Consider the following 18,055-nt stretch of genomic DNA (forward strand, 5'->3'; position numbering starts at 1 on the left):
AGTTTTGTGCAGAGGTTTTAAATATACAATCTCCATACCCCTGGTATTCAGTGGGGGTTGGGGGCAAGTCCTTTTCACTAGGGAGAGTAGAGAAAGGTGCTGCTTGTTTGAGCTGAAGTCATCTTGCCCCCTACTTGCCACCTCTACTTCTCTCTTCTATTGACCCTGCCCATCTTCCTCGATTGCAGGATATGGGTATTGCAGGATATGGGTATTGGTATGCTCACTTCATCCACCAAAATACTTGGGATTTTTATGCAAAGCTTCCTGGAGAATCAGATCTCTAGTTGCTTGCCAAATCTTCTAGACCATTGCCAAGAGAGTTGAATGATACAGATAACCTAACTGTAGTGTGAAAATTCTTTTCTCTCTTATTTTGCAACCCTGCAGTAGCCTCAAATGTAATATATACCATTTTGTTCTGAACATTGTAAGCCTCATTTTTGGGGGTGGGGGCAGGTATGGTGGTGGAGGGAGTGCTACCTTGGGGGATCAAGCTGGAATGGCACCCTGGGAGAGGTGGGGAGTGGAGAGGGTGGGGAGTAGGAGGGTGAGAGGTTTGCGTCTGGCATTTGCTTTAGGACCACCCCATCAGGCCAGTTGTGAAGCAGCTCCTCCCTTGGGATCTCAGTTATCTGGGGTGGGGAGGGGTGTCTGTTTTAGCATCCATAACGTACTTGGATTTGGGCCACGTGTGGCCCTCCATTTGCTTTTCATAACTTCCCTCCCTTTCTGTTCTCTAGAGCTGGACTGATTGGCTTCCTCTTCATGCTGAGGGCTCTCGTGGCTGCCAACTTCAACACCATCTACATTTACACTGCGGAGGTTCGTTTTTGTGAAGGGATTTATTACAGCAGAGTATGAAAAATGAGCTGCTTAGAGAGGGCGTCCGTCCATAAATAATATACCTCTGGCTTCTGTTGACTTTTGACGATTTTCTAAAAGCGTTCCATCAAAATGATGCCAAAAGTTTATTTCATGCGGATTTCTCCTTCCCCCACTTAGGCTGTTGAAAGCTGGTCTCTTAGAGAAAGATAAGACTGTCACCCTTTCTCAGTAAACAAGATGTACATTAAAGACACCTTATTGTCTTGGCACCATGCTTCTAGAAGAAACAGAGGCAAGTAGCAACATGTTGCTGCTAAAATGTAAAATCCTCTGTTTCTCTCTCTTTGAAATTAGAATCTATTTTTTCACCTTTTTTCTTTTGGAAGATTATTTCCTTCTCCTTCTGTTATTTGCTGCATGTGATTTAAATTTGAATATAAAAGCGATTTTCTCTTTACTCGTTAATTTATTTAATGCATCTACCATATGCAAAGCATTGCCTGAGGTAGCCAGAAGATTTCATCATAAACCCTCACTTTAAAGAGCTAATATTTCTAGAAATAAAACAGTATTTGAATAGGAAATGTAACAGAATTTTAACTTGCTTCATCCTTCATTGTGCTAGAGAAAACAATGCTACAGGGACTGATGAATTAATTTTCATCACAGAAAATGTAGGGGTCTGTCCAGATTAAAAATGTGGCATGTCCAGAACTGTTAAAGTCACAGAGGAAAATACTCTTTCTTCCCATCCTCTCTCTCCCCAGATAAAAATTGGAAATTGAGATATTTGCATATGCTTAAGATTCATTCATTTCTAGTAAATTCTTCTGAAATTATTTTGTGAATTTACAAACCTAAAAGTCTCTCATGAAATATAATTCAAAAATTGTATTTGGAATGTCTGATTACACCTATATTTTGGAATTTGCTCTTTTATTTAAAATAATTTCTTAGTACTTTTTTCTGATACTCTGTTGTTAAAAATGTTCAAAAATATGTGCCCAAGAAAAGGAATGTCTTTTATTGTTTCATCCCCCAGATGGGTCAAAGCTTGAACCAAAGTCATTATTGATATTACAGCAAAGAAAAGAAAGTTACCATGTATCTGAATCCTTTGTTTTCAGTCATAGCCAGGAGCTTCATTTGTGAAGAAAAAAAAGAAAAAAAAAAATCTCGACCCTTAGACCTTGTCTTATAGACATAGGAGAATCCTCTGGCAGCAGGAAAGCCTCGGACAGATTGTGGCTAACAAGATGTGGCTGCCAAAGGTGTTACATGCTTTGCTTTAGTGCACTGATCAAAGCTGTTGTATCAGTATTGTACAGAATGAAAACAAAATTTTCCCAAGTTTTGAAATATTTATTAATATATTCTTTTATATTCTTACATATTCTCCCTGAAGTCTTAATTATAAATATTTGCCTACTTATTAAACTTATGCCAGTTCCTATTAAAATTATCAAGAATTCTGAATCAATGAAGTGCTGATTAATGAAGTTTTATTTTAAATGTAGAAAAGTTGCATCAAGAAAGTAGAATATGCCATAAGATATTGCAACAGCAAAGAGTCAAGTGAATTGGAAGAGAATATGGTGAATGGTGTGACATGTGACAGTTTCCCTTGGTGCTCTAGTCAATTTATTGTATCTGTGTTAAAGATTTATTTCATTGGATATTATTATTTGGGGAGAACTGTCTTTCTGTTCAATATTCACCTCAATTGCATATATAGCTCTAAAGTTGGAATCTTCCATGTGATTCAAGAGCTTACCTTTCTGTCCAACATCTGCCCTGGGGAGAAAGGTGAGAGTAGAATGTGAGAGAGAGCAGGTGTGAACTCAGTAACGGGTGCTCCCTGTGCCTTCTCTTCAGGTCTACCCCACGACTATCCGCGCCTTGGGGATGGGAACCAGCGGCTCTCTGTGTCGCATTGGTGCGATGCTGGCCCCGTTCATATCACAGGTACTCGGGAGGGGTTTCTGCAGGGGGAGTGAGACTAAGGGAGGCAGAGAAAGAGAGACCCTGGGTCTCTTAGGTTAAGGTTACAACCAAGGATTTCTGTTTACTTAATGACTTTTCTTAAGGTGCCATTTTCCCATTGTTGGGTGAATTTGGGTAGGGAAAGAGGCCAAATTAATAATTATACAGGCTTCCAGGCTTTCAATCAGTCAGGAGAATTGAGCACATTGCAGGGTTTGCCCAGCTTTAGGTGAGGCATCGTTGGAGGGAGATGCAGAAGAAATGGGCGACACGAGGAGCTTGAGCAATTGAATGATGATGGGCTCTGACCCTGACGCCATCTGGCTGTGCAGCTGAGGGACCACAAAAGTGCATGGAGGTTGAGCTGAGGCACAGGGAGTTGGCACTGGGCAGAATAAGTCCAGTGCAGGGCACACCAGGCGAAGGCTGGGATAAAATCCAGGGGTGACCTAGAACCATGGACGGGACCTTGTTTCAGGAGAGGAAACAGAGGCACATGTAGTAACTGTTAAGTTTTTTGACTGGGAAGAGAAGAGACCAAAACTTGATCGGAGAAAGTTTTATTTATGGACAGGCAGGCTGAAGTCAAAAAATGGTGACAGCCCCTAGCGAAGGTGGGAGTATAATTTTATAGCTTTTGGGAGGGGGCTTGGGGGAGCAATTGTTGCTGGGTAAGACAGAGAAGTGAAGAGTTGATGTTAGGGGATTGGTTTGCTCAAGGTCTGGAAGGTTGTGTTGTTATGTTATGGAAAATTTTTGTTCTTGCTCAAACTGTCACATCAGCTAAGGGTGGGCTCCATGCAAACAGTTATGTTCGTTGTGGGTGCAGGGAGCTTCCTGGAATATTTGCTGGAGGTGGGTTGTGTGTATTGGGGGTGGGGAGTTCTACCTAACAGTAACCTTCAGGGTCATAGTGATACTGGACCAAACGTGGGTAGGCTGCCCAATGAGCACAATGACTAATCCTGTGACATCGGGGCTTCAAATAGAGAATGAGCCTTTTTGCGAAGTACAAAACAAGGAGAACAGAAAGCTTATGAGCTTCAAATCTGTCTCCCTGAACTGCGGCTACTCTGAGAGCTTTATATTCCAACAAAGGCAGGCAGGTGTAGGAGAATGAGGATTATGGCTCAAAGTGTTGAAATTAGAGATAATCTAATTGTTGAGCATGTGCAGATAGATTACTTGCTTAGCCACAGGGTGTGTGTAAGAAAAGGGTGGCTTAACATGAACAAGAGTGTGATCTTTAGTATTATAATAAGGTATAAGTCACCCATAGTTTAAGCGTTAAGCTACTGCTCATTTCATGTGGGCCAATTCTGGTTAGAACTAGCTTTATCTAGCAAGGTAGCTTAGGAATTGGGGTGGGCTGACTCAAGTTCCTTCATTAACAAACATTAAGGGGCTGCCTACAAGATCACAAGACTTCAAAGTTTGCAAAACAAGATAAGAGGATGTAAGTGGGACAGTCATGAGTTATCATGAGACTATACAGTTACACAATAAAGCATCATCATCAGAGCATCAAGGCATCTGGGTTACAGTTCAGCGAGTTACAACAGAAATTTGCTCTTGGATATATCAAAAAGTTAACAAACATGAAGATTACACTCCAAGAGAGTTACAGGTATTTACTTTGGCTACCCTAAAATATATTAGAAAATTAGAAAGAAACTAGATAATGATTCAGTAACTATTTTTATTTTTTAACTCTTAACTCTTGGTTGCGGTAGTTCCTCTGGGGGACAGACAGCCTGCCTCTCAGCACCCTGGTCATTTTCTTTTGGCCACAAGCAATAGAAATCCTCTGAGTTGGCTGCAGCAAAAAAGGCAGGGTGCAGCTGGGCCCTGGGGTGCCAGATGCAGGAGGTGGGAGGCTGTGAAGAATGCAGGCCCTGCCCTGCATGTCTGTCTGGGCTCGTGGTCACTCGTCTCCACCTCTCTGAGCAGGTAGGCTTTGCTCTTCTCTCCCTGAAAACCGGTGTGTGCTACCTGCCTGTGGACATGGCAGTCCCACAAATCCCAAACATGTAACTTAGAGTCAGCCCCCAGAAGACGCTGCTTAGCCCTTTCTGAATCCCAGGGAAGGGGTGCTCTGATTGGCTCAGATCTGGTCAGTTGTCCACGCTTGAGCTAAATCAGTTGTGGCCAAGAGTTGGGGTCACGTATAAATGCAGCTAAGGGAGGTGCAACTTTCAGAAAAATGGGACTGTCATGGGCTGAGCAGACTTTAAAGTATATTTGCTACAGTTTAACATTCGGACTTTGTCACCGCTAGCTTTTTAACTATCTTGGGAGTGTTTTGCCTGTATGCCTTAAACAAAAATGGGGTCAACATTTGTCTTGTGTTTTTGCTTTTCGAAATTCTTTCATACTTATTATTTCATCATCTTCAGAGAAGAACCTAGCCTAAAGAAGAGTGTGACCAAACCAAGGCAAAGCTCATTTCCCAAGCTTTAGTTAGAAGTGAGCCTCTTGGTTCTCAACCACCAGGAATATTTTCTCGCTATACTTGTGGGTACTGATCCTGGAAGCCACACGGCTTTTGGTGGGTTCATGGATTAGGAAAGAACTCAACCAGGACCAGGTCTCCGAGGGCCATAAGGCTCAGCTCTGTGTAGCATCCTACAGCCAGGGACTTATCAGCACTTCACATTGAAGTCTCCTCATCTCTGCGTAACCCTCATTTGCAAAATAGGAATAAATGAAACACCCGCCACATAGATTTGTTCTGAGGATTAAATGAGATTGAAAACAATGTAAAGCCCTTAGTCCAATATTTGACAAATAGTAAGCACTCAATAAATGTTAGCTGATCATGATAACAATGATAGTAACAACAAAGACCAAATGCTGTTCAAATAAATATTTTGCAATAACAAAAATACTTTGAACTCCAGGTAAGTTATATGAAGCAGTATGCAATTGGAATGTTTTGCTTTCTTTAACAAGTTTGGAGTAGGAAGTTGAGAGTCTGGGAAGCTTATGATCGTGGCCAGGGTATTTGCCCGGGGTTGGGTGGGGGGAGCTGCACCAGGCACACAGTAGGGCTTGATGTCCGTCTCATGAGCTAATCGGTCAGCCTTCCCTTGGAGGTGGCTTGCAAATGTTAGTGCATATGGAATTACTAGGATAATTGATAATATAAAGATTCTTGGACTCCGTCTAGAGATTCTGATTCTATAGATGGGGACCAACTACCTGCATTTGAAACAAGTACTCCGAGTGAACCCAGTGTGGTTAGTCTGTGACCACCCTCCAAGATGCACAGCTGTAAACAGGAAGGACGAGATTGGCTTATGCTTTCTCTCTGTTGTTGCTGCTGTTTTTCTTGTCCTTCTGTGCCCCTCCCCTTCCTGTTCCTCCTCTTCCTCCTTTCTGCAACAGTCCATTAAGTCAGTTAAAATGTTTACACATCAATTAGTATTTCTAATGGCTGTATTTGTACATTTAATGTAAGTATGTCTTTAAAAATGAATGTTTCAAGACACTGGTTGTTAAAAACCTTAATGGCAATAGAAATAATAGGAGTCGTGGGTATATAGTCCAAGAAAACAAATGGGAATTTTGCTACAGAAGTATTAAAAACTTATGAAAATACAGCAGGTTGGTACTAGTACAAAATGCCCCCTGCTGTATAGCTCAGGACTGTCTCCGCACTCATTCTGGGTAACTTGAAGAAGCCAGGTGGTTTAGTCCCAGCCAGGCATCACTTGGTTCAGTGAGGCAAGGCCTGCTGAGTCCTTCAAGCGTGTATGTGGCTTTGGGCTACACCCCGGGTTTGCTTGGGAGGCCCTTAGAGCCCTTGGCCCTGTGGCAAGCAAGATTGTGTTCCCTTGCGGCCAGATCTAACACAGTGTTACAGCAAAAGAAACACAGTCCGGCATTCAAACAAAGCATTGAAAAGTTTTTTTAAATCTTCACCAAAGCCTCTCAAAGGGATGTCAAAGGGAAGTCTGTTTATAACCCCCAGAAAAACTGAGAAATCCTCTTTGTCTACTTTCTTTCTCCTGCCGCCAGTGGCAGAGCACCTGTTCCCAAGCTCGTCTCATCCCTTCCGTCTCATCACCCCCGTAAAGCTCAAACTCCACCACAACACAGCTCAAACTGACTTCTCTGGGCCCTCTTCCTACCCCCCCCCCCATTGTACCTCAAGTGTGGTTCATAAATATGTTTGTATTTTGGATGATTTAAGAGATTTTCAGGCAATTTTGACCACATATGACACTTTTACTTCCACATGGAAAGTGGAAGTAAATCTGTGTGCTTGCTCTCTCTTGAGCAGCTCTTTGATCCATTTAAAATCCTTTAGCCTCTCAGGATTCCAAAAGGAGCCAGGTAGACAGACTCTTCTTAAGAGACAGGAGAGTGTCTTCATTTAGGAATCTATTTTGATGACCCACTCAACAAATTGTTTCTAGGGTAATTCTCTACAAATTCTAGATACCCTCTTAAACAGTTTGGCACTTAGAACACCAAAAAGGACTCAATTAGCTATAAGCTATGTTTGATAACATAGATAAAAATTATTTTATTCCAATTCAACATTCAACCAACACTTATTGTTTTAGTTCTATTTATTTGCAGTAGTAAATAAGTGAGACAAGATTCCAGTGGTATGTTGGAACTGGTCCGTACTGGCTTGTGAAAGCTGATTGTTAAATTTTCAGGAATTTTGCAGGCTGTTGATGTCATGTTGGTAACTTGACTTTGGTCATGATGGCAGTATTTGTACCATGGAAATTGGCAAACACTACAAGCCAGGGATCTTTTTAAAAATTAATTAATTAATTAATACAATTTTAGAGCCTGATGTTAATAAGGGTCTTGCCCTGGAGAAATTTACATTTAAGTAGGAATACTTATAAATATGCAAATAATTAAGATAATTTCAGATAGCATTGAGTGCTTTTGGAGGTAATATAATAAAGGGGTGACAGACCCCTCTGGGAGGTTGACATTGGAGTTGAGACCTGAAGAATGAGAAGTTCACAACCTTGTAAGGGAAAAGAGCATTTCAAGTAGGACAACAGCTGGTCTAAGGGCTCTGAGATGGAAAAGAGATTGCTGTGTTCCAAAAGACAAAATAGTCATCTTGACCAAAATGGAGAGCAGTACAGGGAGAGAATGGAGAGCCTCACAAGCACATTAAGGACTTGGGATTTTATCTTAGAAGCAGTGGGAAGTAATTTAAAGGCTTTAATCAGGTGAGTGACACGATCAGTTTTGCATTTTAAAAAGATCTCTCTGGCTACTGTACAGAGAATGAACTAGAGGTAGATAAGGATGGAACAAGTTTATAATAAAACTCTAATTTTACATTGCCATTGAATGTGAATGTAAATTTCCTGTAAAGGGAGATTTAAGAATTCTGGAAGACCCTTTCTGTGTAGTATAAAGATAAAGAAAAGATGATAAGTCTGACTGCATAAAGACTTTAAATTTCTGCACAGAAAAAAAACCTACCATAGATAAGGATGAAAGAAAAACCCTTATCTTTCATGGGCCTCAAAGAATCCCAATTTAGTTCTCATAGCTGAGTAGTGATTTTGCTATTTTATCAAATGGTATATCACATGTCCCTTCATATGAAGCATGGAATCCTAATGAATCAATGCGTAGATGGCATAAGAAGCCCACAAGTTAACAGGAATGAAAAGTATGTCAGTTTAATATTTTCATATGTGATTTTCAATAAGTGATGAACTTACTGAAAAACTGTACCTCAAGTGTGGTTCATAAATATGTTTGTATTTTGGATGATTTAAGAGATTTTCAGGCAATTTTGACCACATATGACATTTTTACTTCCACATGGAAAAAACAAAGAATTACAAAGTGGAATAAAAACCACCTAATATCTCACTAGTTGAAGATCACAAATAATATTATGAATCTATTATGTCTCTTACAGAAGCCATGTTCTTTAATGCAATCTTATGGGGGCGGACTTATTAGTCTTTTGATTAGGGCGGGACCTTTGAATGTTTCCATGGAGATATGACCCACCCACCTGTAGGTGAGAACTTTTGATTAGATCATTTCCGTGGAGGTGTGACTCTGCCCATTCTGATTGGGCCTTAATTAGATCACTGGAGTCCTTTAAGTGAGCTCATAGATACAAGGAGCTCAGAGAAGCTGAGAGAGACATTTTGGAGAGAAGCTAAGATTTGTAATCCATAGTTTGCCCCCTGGAGAAGCTAACAGCTGACACAGACCCAGATGCTTGGAGACGCTGGGAGATACAGACAGAAGGATGTCTGGAGATGCTAAGCTAAGAGATGAAGCCCAGAGTTTGTCCCAGAGAAGTTAAGAGAGGACCTCCAGATGCTTAGAGAGAAATGCCCTGGGAGAACAAGCCTGGATGCACAGAGGCTGAGAGAGAGAAGCTAAGAGAGACAGAAGCCCAGAGACATTTTGGAGGAAGCCGTTTTGAAAACCAACCTGGCAGCAAAGGACCAGCAGACTTCAGCCACATGCCTTCCCAGGTGACAGAGGTTTCCGGACACCATTGGCCTTCTTTCAGTGAAGTATCCTCTTGTTGATGCTTTAATCTGGACACTTTTATGGCCTTAGAACAGTAAATTTGTAACCTAATAAATCCCCTTTATAAAAGCCAGTTCATTTCTGGTATTTTGCATAACAGCATCATTAGCAGTTTACATTTTTATCCAACCATGCAATTATCTTCTTATTAGGGTAAATTCCTAGAAACTGGATTGGTGAGTCATGGGGTCTGCTCCTTTTACATGTTGGTACACTGTGCTAAAATTCTCTTTGGGAAGGTTGTACCAATGTGTGTGAGTCCCGTGGCTTCACATGTTTGCCAAATGGTTTTGTTAGTCTTTTTTATCTTTGCCAATCTCACTGGTAATAAATGGTACTTCTTTTTAAATTGTAATTAGTATTTCTTTGATTAGGAATGATACTGAGTGTTCTTTTCATATTTTAATTAGATATTTCACATTTGGTACCTTGCCCATTCAAATCCTTGGCCCTTTTTTTTTTTTTCAGTTCAGTCTGTAAAACATTTATTTGTAAGAGTGCTTCATAGATTTAAGGATTTTAACCATTTTTCTGACATATTACAAACATTCCCCTCAATTTTCCATTCATCTTTGGTCATTGTTGATGCTTCCCTCCCACCCTGTACAGGAACTTCATGGACACTCAGATTTCATGGACACTCAGATGTACCACTCTTTTCCTTTATAATTTCTGGGTTTTGAGACCAGGATTATGAAAATACACATGTGTCTTCTTCCAATCCTTCTGTGACCTATTCTTTTTTGGGGGTGGGTGTGGGTGAAAAGGGTAGGGAGTTTAACTTTTTATTGAAGTATAACATACTTCAAACTTCCAAAATCATGAGTATACAGCTTAACCAATTTTTAGAAAGTGGATACATATGTGTAAGCAGCTCCCAGATCAAGAAACCCAGAACTCTCTGATGCAGAAATCCCCGACAGGCCCTCTTCCAGGCTTCTGGAGTCTGTTGGGTGAGGTCTAGAGCAAGAAACAGCTTTACGATTTCCTAAGTGGCAAGCTGGTTATCCCAACACTATTTATTGAACAATCTATTTTTGACTCATAGATTTGAAATGTCTGATTATGTTCCTACAATTACTTGATCTATTCCTGGCCTCACTATTTTAGTTCATTTATCTGGCTGGTCTTGCCATTAATATATTCTTTTTATTACTCTGAGATTTATAGCACATTTTCAAAACTGGCTTTTTGAGCCCCATCTTCTTGCCCTTCTTTCTCAGAAAAGCTTTAGACTCATTTAATCATATAGCTATATTCTGCTTCCCTTGCCTGCACAAATCCTATTAAGAGTCTTTAAATGTATGGATTATGGATTAATTTAGGGAAAAAAAACAGCCTTTTTTTTTTTTTTTTTTTTTTAAACAGTGCTGTCATCCTATCTAAGAACCAGATTTTTCTTCCATTTGTTCAGTTTTCCTTCTGTGCCTCTTGCTGGCATTTTGTTGTTTTCTTCAAATAGATCCTATACTTCTTGTTAAGTGTACTTGAGGCATTTTATGGCTTTTGTTATTGGAAATAGATTGCTTTCTCCCATTTATAACTTCTATTATAACATTTTAACTAGCTTTTTGTATTTAGAAAGGCTATTGATTTTTTGTCTACTGATTTTTTTTTTTTAACCAACTTGCTTACTGAACTCATTTCTAATGGTTTTTTATTTGATTTGCTTGAGTTTTTCAGGTTTATAATTGTATCACCCCTGTGATTTCAGTTTGTCCCTTGATGCAGAATTCTTCCAGTCTGCATTTTAATGTGTTTAAGATTTCAGTTTACAAACTATAAATGGATCTCATTGACTACACCCTGTTTCTTTTCTCCTCTTCTCAGCCAAACTACTTTAAAGAATTCCCTGTCCTCACTCTGCCCGTTTGCTTCCCTCCACTCCCTCCTTCACTCTTCCAATCAGGCTGCACCCATCCCTAGTCTACTGGAGTTCTGGGTAAAGAATCCCTCATGGCTGATGGTGTTGGACAGCTTTTCATGTGCTTTTGGTGCTTTGTATATCTTCTTTGGAGAAATGTCAATTCACATCTTTTGCCCATGTTTGAAGTTGGGTTGTTTGTCTTATTGTTGTTGAGTAGAGGGATTTCTTTTTAATATATTCTGGATATTAAACCTTTATTGGATATGTGGTTTCAAACATTTTCCCCCATTGTGTAGGTTGTCATTTTACTTTCATGACAAAGTCCTTTGAGATACAAAAGTTTTTAGTTTTGATGAGGTCCCATTTATCTAGTTTTTCTTTTGTTGCTTGCGCTTTGGATGTAAAGTATAAGAAACCACTGCCTAACACAAGGTTCTGAAGATGCATCCTTAACTTTTCTTCTAAGAGTTTGATCCATTTTGAATTGACTTTTGTATATGGTGGGAGGTAGGGGTCAGGAAATATTTTAATGAATACATATTTTATTCATGTTTTAAAATTTTTTGCAAACAACTATGAAATGTATTCTTTTGTGGTTCTTTTCATTTTCTCCGTGTTAGTAATTATTTTCTCTTCATAATCTTAAATCTGTGCATTTAAATGATTTTCATTTTAATACATAACTAGTTTATTTTCTTCTAAAATAATACAGCACTTTGATAAATGTGTGATATCTACTTGTAACTGTTTCTGATTTATTCATTTAGGCTTTCCTTCTTTAAATTCTTTTGTATTAATTTCTTAGGTTTATTAATTTCTTTTTAAACTTCTTGTTAGATGTATAGTTCATTTTTTCCCTTACTTCCTATTTTATATCAATAAGATTATAGTCATTTTTATATTTTTTTCTGAATATAAAAATATGCTTGTAAAACTTTCAAATACAGAAATGTGTAAATAACAAAGAAAAATTCCCTATAATTCCATCCGCTGTGATAACCACTGTTAATAGTTTTGCGTATATTCTTCCAGATGTTTTTCTCTGTGTACATTCTCTCTCTCTCTGTATTTTATATATATTTAGATATGTGTACTACATGTATTATATTATCCATAAATGTATGTATATATAAATATAAATACACACACATATATAACTGTCTTCTACATATATTTCTGTATCTATACATATTTACACACATCTGCATACATATCTTCATATATGAATATATATATATATATATTGAAACTGCCTTTTCTCACTTGTAATCTTTTTATGTCCATACATATGGATCAATTTCATTCTTCAAAGAAGTTGCATACTTTTCCATTGTGTGAATGTGCCATTACCTTCTGGATGAATATTTAAGTTGTTTCCATTTTATTTCTTTTATTTACAAACATTAAGCATTATACGCAATACCTCTTTATTCATGTGCAATTATTTTAATCCTTGTTCACACAGTTATTGAGTCCTTTTATGTTCCAGACACTGTATAAAACAGTCAAGGTCCCGTATTCCATGGAGGTTATGTTCTAGTGGGGAGTGAGTGAAAGACAAACAGTTAAATAACAAGTCAGATACGATTAGTGCTATGAAAAAAGGTAAACCAGGGAAACGAAGATAGTGATGGGGCTGGTCTGCTATAAAGGGCAGTTAGGGAGGGCCTCTACAATAAGACAACATTTGAGCATAGACATGTAGGAAGTAAGGGAGAGACACAGGAGAATGTCTGAGGAAAGAGCAGAATATTATAGAAAAAGTCTATTGGCTAATTTTTAAGTCAAAGGGTGTATATATTTTAAACTGTGGTGGATCTTGTCAAATTGACACACTCCCCCAATAAAGTAACATATTATAAACATGCATCCCTGTTTCTCCCGTTTCACCATGACCAGAAAAGATAGTAAGTTTTAAAATCTGGTGAACAATAAATTATATCTTGACTTAATTTGCATTTTTCTTTATTTAGTAAGGTTAAGCATCTTTCCTTTGTTTATCCATTTATATTCCTTTTGTAAATTGCTTATGTGATTTGAATTTTTTCCACCTCATACTTGTTTTCAGAAGTTTCCTGATTTTTCTTACATATAAATTCTTGCAAATTAACTTTAGAATCAATTTATTGTCAAATTGATTCTAAAATCCTGGGAATTTGAGAATTCATTAGAGTTACAGAGTACTTTGGCAAGAGCTGTATTTTTACAATACTGCGTTTTTCTAAGAACTAAAATTAATATGTTCAGTTTATGTCCTTCAGTAAAGTTATAATTTTCTTTATATGTGTCATATGCTTTTTTGTTAAGTTTATTCATAAGCATTTTATTTTTGCTCCTGTTTTGGATAGAACTTTTTCTTTTTCTAGCTGGTGATAAATTATTTATTTTTGTATACAGAAAAGTTGTTGAATTTTGTATCTACCTTTCTAAATTATTTTCTTTCTAATAGTTTGTCATTTGCTACTCTTGTTTCTAAACATAGTTATATCTTCAATGAATGTTAATTTTGTCTCTTCCCTTCCGATATTTATGCTTTGCCTGTTTATCCATTGTTTTTCCTAATAGCATTGCCTAGTTCAGGGTTTCCAAAACTAACAAACAAAGAAACAAACAAAATTAAAAAAATCGTTTGCTTTTTTTTCTTTTTTAACTTTTGAAATAATTACAGGATCATGGGAAGTTGCAAAAAATAGTACGGGAATGTTCTGTAACCTTTCACCCGATTTTCTCCAATGGTAACATTTTACTGAAATATAGTATAATATCACAACCAGAAAATGGACATTGATACAATCTATGGATCTTACTCAGATTTCCCCTGTTTTACATGAACTTATTTGTTTGAGAGTGTGTGTGCATGGTTCTATGTAATTTTATCACATATATAGATTGGTGTAACCACAATCAAAATCAAGATATGGAACTCTTCCATCACAGCAAAGATCCCTTTTGCTAACCCTTTATAGTCACACTCATTGCATAACTCTTTGTTCCGGCCCTAACCCCTGACAACCACTAATCTGTTCTCCATCACTATGATTATGTTGTCTCGAAAATATTATATTAATGGAATTATGTAGTTTTTAACCTTTTGGTTTTTTTTTTTTTTTTTTTTTTTTTCACCGAGCATGATGCCTTTAAGAGTCATCCAAATAGTTGTGTCAACAATTAGTTCCTTTGTATTGTTGAGTAGTATTCCATGGGGGATGTTCCACAGTTCATTTAACCATTTCATTTGGGTTGAAGGACATTTGGGTTGTTTCCAGGTTTTGACTCTTACAAATAAAGCTGCTCTAAGTGAATACATGGGAACAGATTTTTACGTGAACATGAGTTTTTATTTCTCTGGAATAAAAGCCCAGGAGTGAGATTGTTGGGTTGCATGCTAAGCATATGTTTAGTTTTTTTAAGGAACTGCCAAACTATCTTCCAGAGTGGCTGTGCCATTTTTCATTCCTTCAGGAACATATGAGAGATCCAGTTCCTCCATTTCTCACCAGCATTTAGTATTGTCATAATTTTTTAATTTTTTATTTTATTTTAGTTCAAGTGGGTGTATAGTGATATCTCATTAAGGTTTTAATTTGCATTTACCTAATGGCTAATGATGTTGAACATGTTTTCATGTGCTTGTTTGGTATCTATAGATCCCCTTTGGTGAAATATGTTCATGTCTTTTGCCCATTTTGTAACTGGATTTTTTGTTGTTATTTTTTTAAAGTTGTTGAGCTTTGAGAGTTCTTTATATATTATAGATGTGAGTCCTTGTCAGATAAGTGGTATGCAAAAAATTTTCTCTCTGTCTGTGGCTTGTCTTTTCATCCTCTTAGTGTCTTTTGCAGAGCAATGTTTTAACTTTTGATAAAGCCTTATGTATCAAAATTTTTTCTTTTATAGATTGAGCTTTTGATGTGAGTCTAAGAACTCTTTGGCAAGCTCTAGGTCCTAAAATTTTAATTTATATTTTCTTCTAAAGTTTCATAGTTTTCCATTTCATAGTTAAGTCCATGATCCATTTTGAGTTAGGTTTTGTGTAAGGTGTGATGTTTAGGTTGAGGTTCTTTTTTTGTTTTTTTACTATGTATGTCCAATTGCTCCAGCACAATTTGTTGAAAAGATGATCATTTCTCCATGGAATTGCTTTTGCACCTTTGTCAAAAATCAGTTAGCATTACTTGTTTGAGTCCATTTCTGAGTTTGCTTTTCTGTTCCATTCGTCTACGTGTTTATCCCTTTGCCAGTACAGCACTGCTGATTAATGTATCTACATAAGTCTTCAAAAAGAGTAAAGTGATTCTTCTCATGAATTCTTCTATTTCAAATTTGTTTTAGTCTTTGCCTTTTCATATAAAGTTTAGGATAAGCTTGTCTATATCTATAGTCAATTTTGCTGGAATTTTGATGGGAATTAAACATTTAGATCCATTTGGGGAGGCTTGATATCTTCACTATGTTGAGTCAGACAATCCTTCATGTATACAATATGTTTCTCCAAGTATTTGTCCTCTGATTTTTTCATCAGCCTAAAATTCCTGTCTCTGTTTTGTTAGATTTATACCTAAATATTTTTAAAAGTGATTGTAAACGGTATTGTGTTTTAAATTTCAGTTTCCACTTGTTCATTGCTTGTATATAGAAGTACAATTGATAATTGTATGTTGCTCGTGTATCCTGAAACCTTGTTGGAATTATTAGTTTTCATCTTCTTTTATGTTCCTTGGGATTTTCTATGCAGACTATCATATCATCTGCAAACGGGCAGTTTTCTTACTCCTTTCCAATTTGTATACCTTTTTTCCCTTTCCTTATTGCATTGGCTAGGACTTCCAGTCCTAATATTCAGTCCACTGAATGTGAGTGGTGAGAGCCGAATCTTGCCTTTTCCCTGATTTTTAGGGGGAAGTATTCGTTCTTTCACCATGAAGTAAGGTGTTAGCTGTAGGTCTTTATCAAGTTTGTGAGAAACAAGCACTATTCCTAAAAAGGAATAAACGCTCACCCGATTGTGGAGAAGAAAAGAATTTATTCACGGTCTTGCAAGAACGGGCACCCAACCAAATGTGGTGGTTGGTGCACAGAACAATAGACCCAGCAGTATTTATTCCCTATACCTAACTGCAAGTCCCTCCCCTGTTTCTCCATTGGCTGGATACTCCAGAGGTTACATTCTATTCGACAAGCCTAACTAGCCCAGCAAATTTGAAACATGCAGCCTGCCCAAATTGGAAACATTTGAAATATGTTTCCCATGCAAATTTGCAACATTAGCAACCCTTGGAACAAATCTCCACTCCTGACTATCATGGTTATGCCCAGGCCTCCTTAGAGCCAGTCTGGGCTAGTTTGGTAACAAGTTATGAGGCTATTTTGGGAAACTCTACCCCGAGTCTCCACCTTGCAAGGATAGTAGATAGTGGGTGGATAAGCAGGGGGACTGACTGTGGATAGTGGGCGGATAAGCAGGGGGACTGACTGTGGAGTACAGTTTGTCTTTTTAACCTTCTGCCAATTTCTTAACTGCCCCACCCTGCAAGTCACACCTATCCTGTGTGAAAGCTAAACTTAACCTCATTCTCACAAGTTGAGGAAGTTCCCCTCTATCCCTAGTTTGCTGAGAGTTTTTATCATGAAGGAGAGTTGAATTTTGACAAATGCTTTTCTGTCTCTAATGATAATGCTTTTTTAATTCTTTAGCGTATATGGTGGATTACACTAATTGGATTTTTGAATATTAAACTAGCCTTGTATCCTTGGAGTAGACTCCACTTCATCTTGGTGCATAACTCTTTTTCTATACATTGCTGGAATCTATTGGCTAATATTTTGTTGAGGATATATTAGTGAGGAATTTAGTCTAGTCACTCTTTTTTTATACTATTTTTGTCTGGTTTTACATCAGAGTACTACTGATCTCATGAAATGAGTTAGAAAATGTTTCTTTTGTTATTTTATGGAAAAGATTGTGTGATATTGGTATTAAATCTTCTTTACATGCTTAGTACAATTCTCCAGGGAAACCCTCTGGACCTGGAGATTTCTTTTGTGGAAGTTTTTATACTATAAATTAAACTTCTTTGATAGTTACAGAGTTTTTTCAAATTATCTATTTCATTTTGGGTAAGTTGTGGTAGTTTGTGCGTTTTCAGGAATTTGTTTTTGAATTCATGTGCATGGGGTTGTTTCTACTTATCCCTTATTACTCTTTTAATATCTGAGGGTTCTCTAGCAATATCCCCTGTTTTATTCCTGACATAGGTGATTTGTGTCTTCTCTCTGTTTTTGTTAGTCTAGCTAGAATTTTATCAATTTTATTGATATTTTCAAAGAACAAGCCTTTATTTATTTTTTCTTTATTATTTTCCATTTCATTAATTTCTGCTCTTGTTTTTGTTTCCTTCCTTCTGCTTGCTTTAGATTGCTTTTCTTTTTCTAGTTTGTTAAGGTGATAGTTTAGGTTTTCTTTTCTAATGTAAGCTTTTAGTGCTGTAAATTTCCCTCTTAGTACTGCTTTAGCTGCACCCCACAAATTTGATATGTTGTATTTTCATTCCATTCAGTGTGTGTGTGTGTGTGTGTGTGTGTATTTTTTTTTTAATTCTTACGACCTCTTTTTTGACCCACGGATTATTTAGAAGTGTTTAGAGATTTTCCTGTTACCTTTCTGTTATTTCTGTTTTGATTACATTTTTGTCAGAGAATATGCTCTGTTTAATATCAGTTCTTTTAAATTTGTTGAGGTTCATTTTATGGCCCTGGATATGGTCTATCTGTGTTCTATGGAAAGAATATGTATTCTGCTATTGTTGCATGGATGTCAGTTATATTCTGTTG

General features: G+C 37.4%; 1 protein-coding gene across 4 annotated transcripts in view; it reads left to right on the forward strand.

Moving 5' to 3' along the window:
• SVOPL (SVOP like) overlaps positions 1-18,055 on the forward strand; it is a 106,759-nt gene that overhangs the window by 79,575 nt on the left and 9,129 nt on the right. For all 4 annotated transcript variants that reach the window (XM_037836073.1, XM_037836074.1, XM_037836072.1 and 1 more), the window contains 2 exons: positions 744-825; positions 2,704-2,793. In XM_037836073.1, coding sequence (XP_037692001.1) covers positions 744-825; positions 2,704-2,793 — 172 coding nt within the window. The remainder of the gene's footprint in view (positions 1-743; positions 826-2,703; positions 2,794-18,055) is intronic.

The sequence above is a fragment of the Choloepus didactylus genome, chromosome 5, assembly GCF_015220235.1.
Source record: "Choloepus didactylus isolate mChoDid1 chromosome 5, mChoDid1.pri, whole genome shotgun sequence".
Classification (NCBI taxonomy): Eukaryota; Metazoa; Chordata; class Mammalia; order Pilosa; family Megalonychidae; genus Choloepus; species Choloepus didactylus.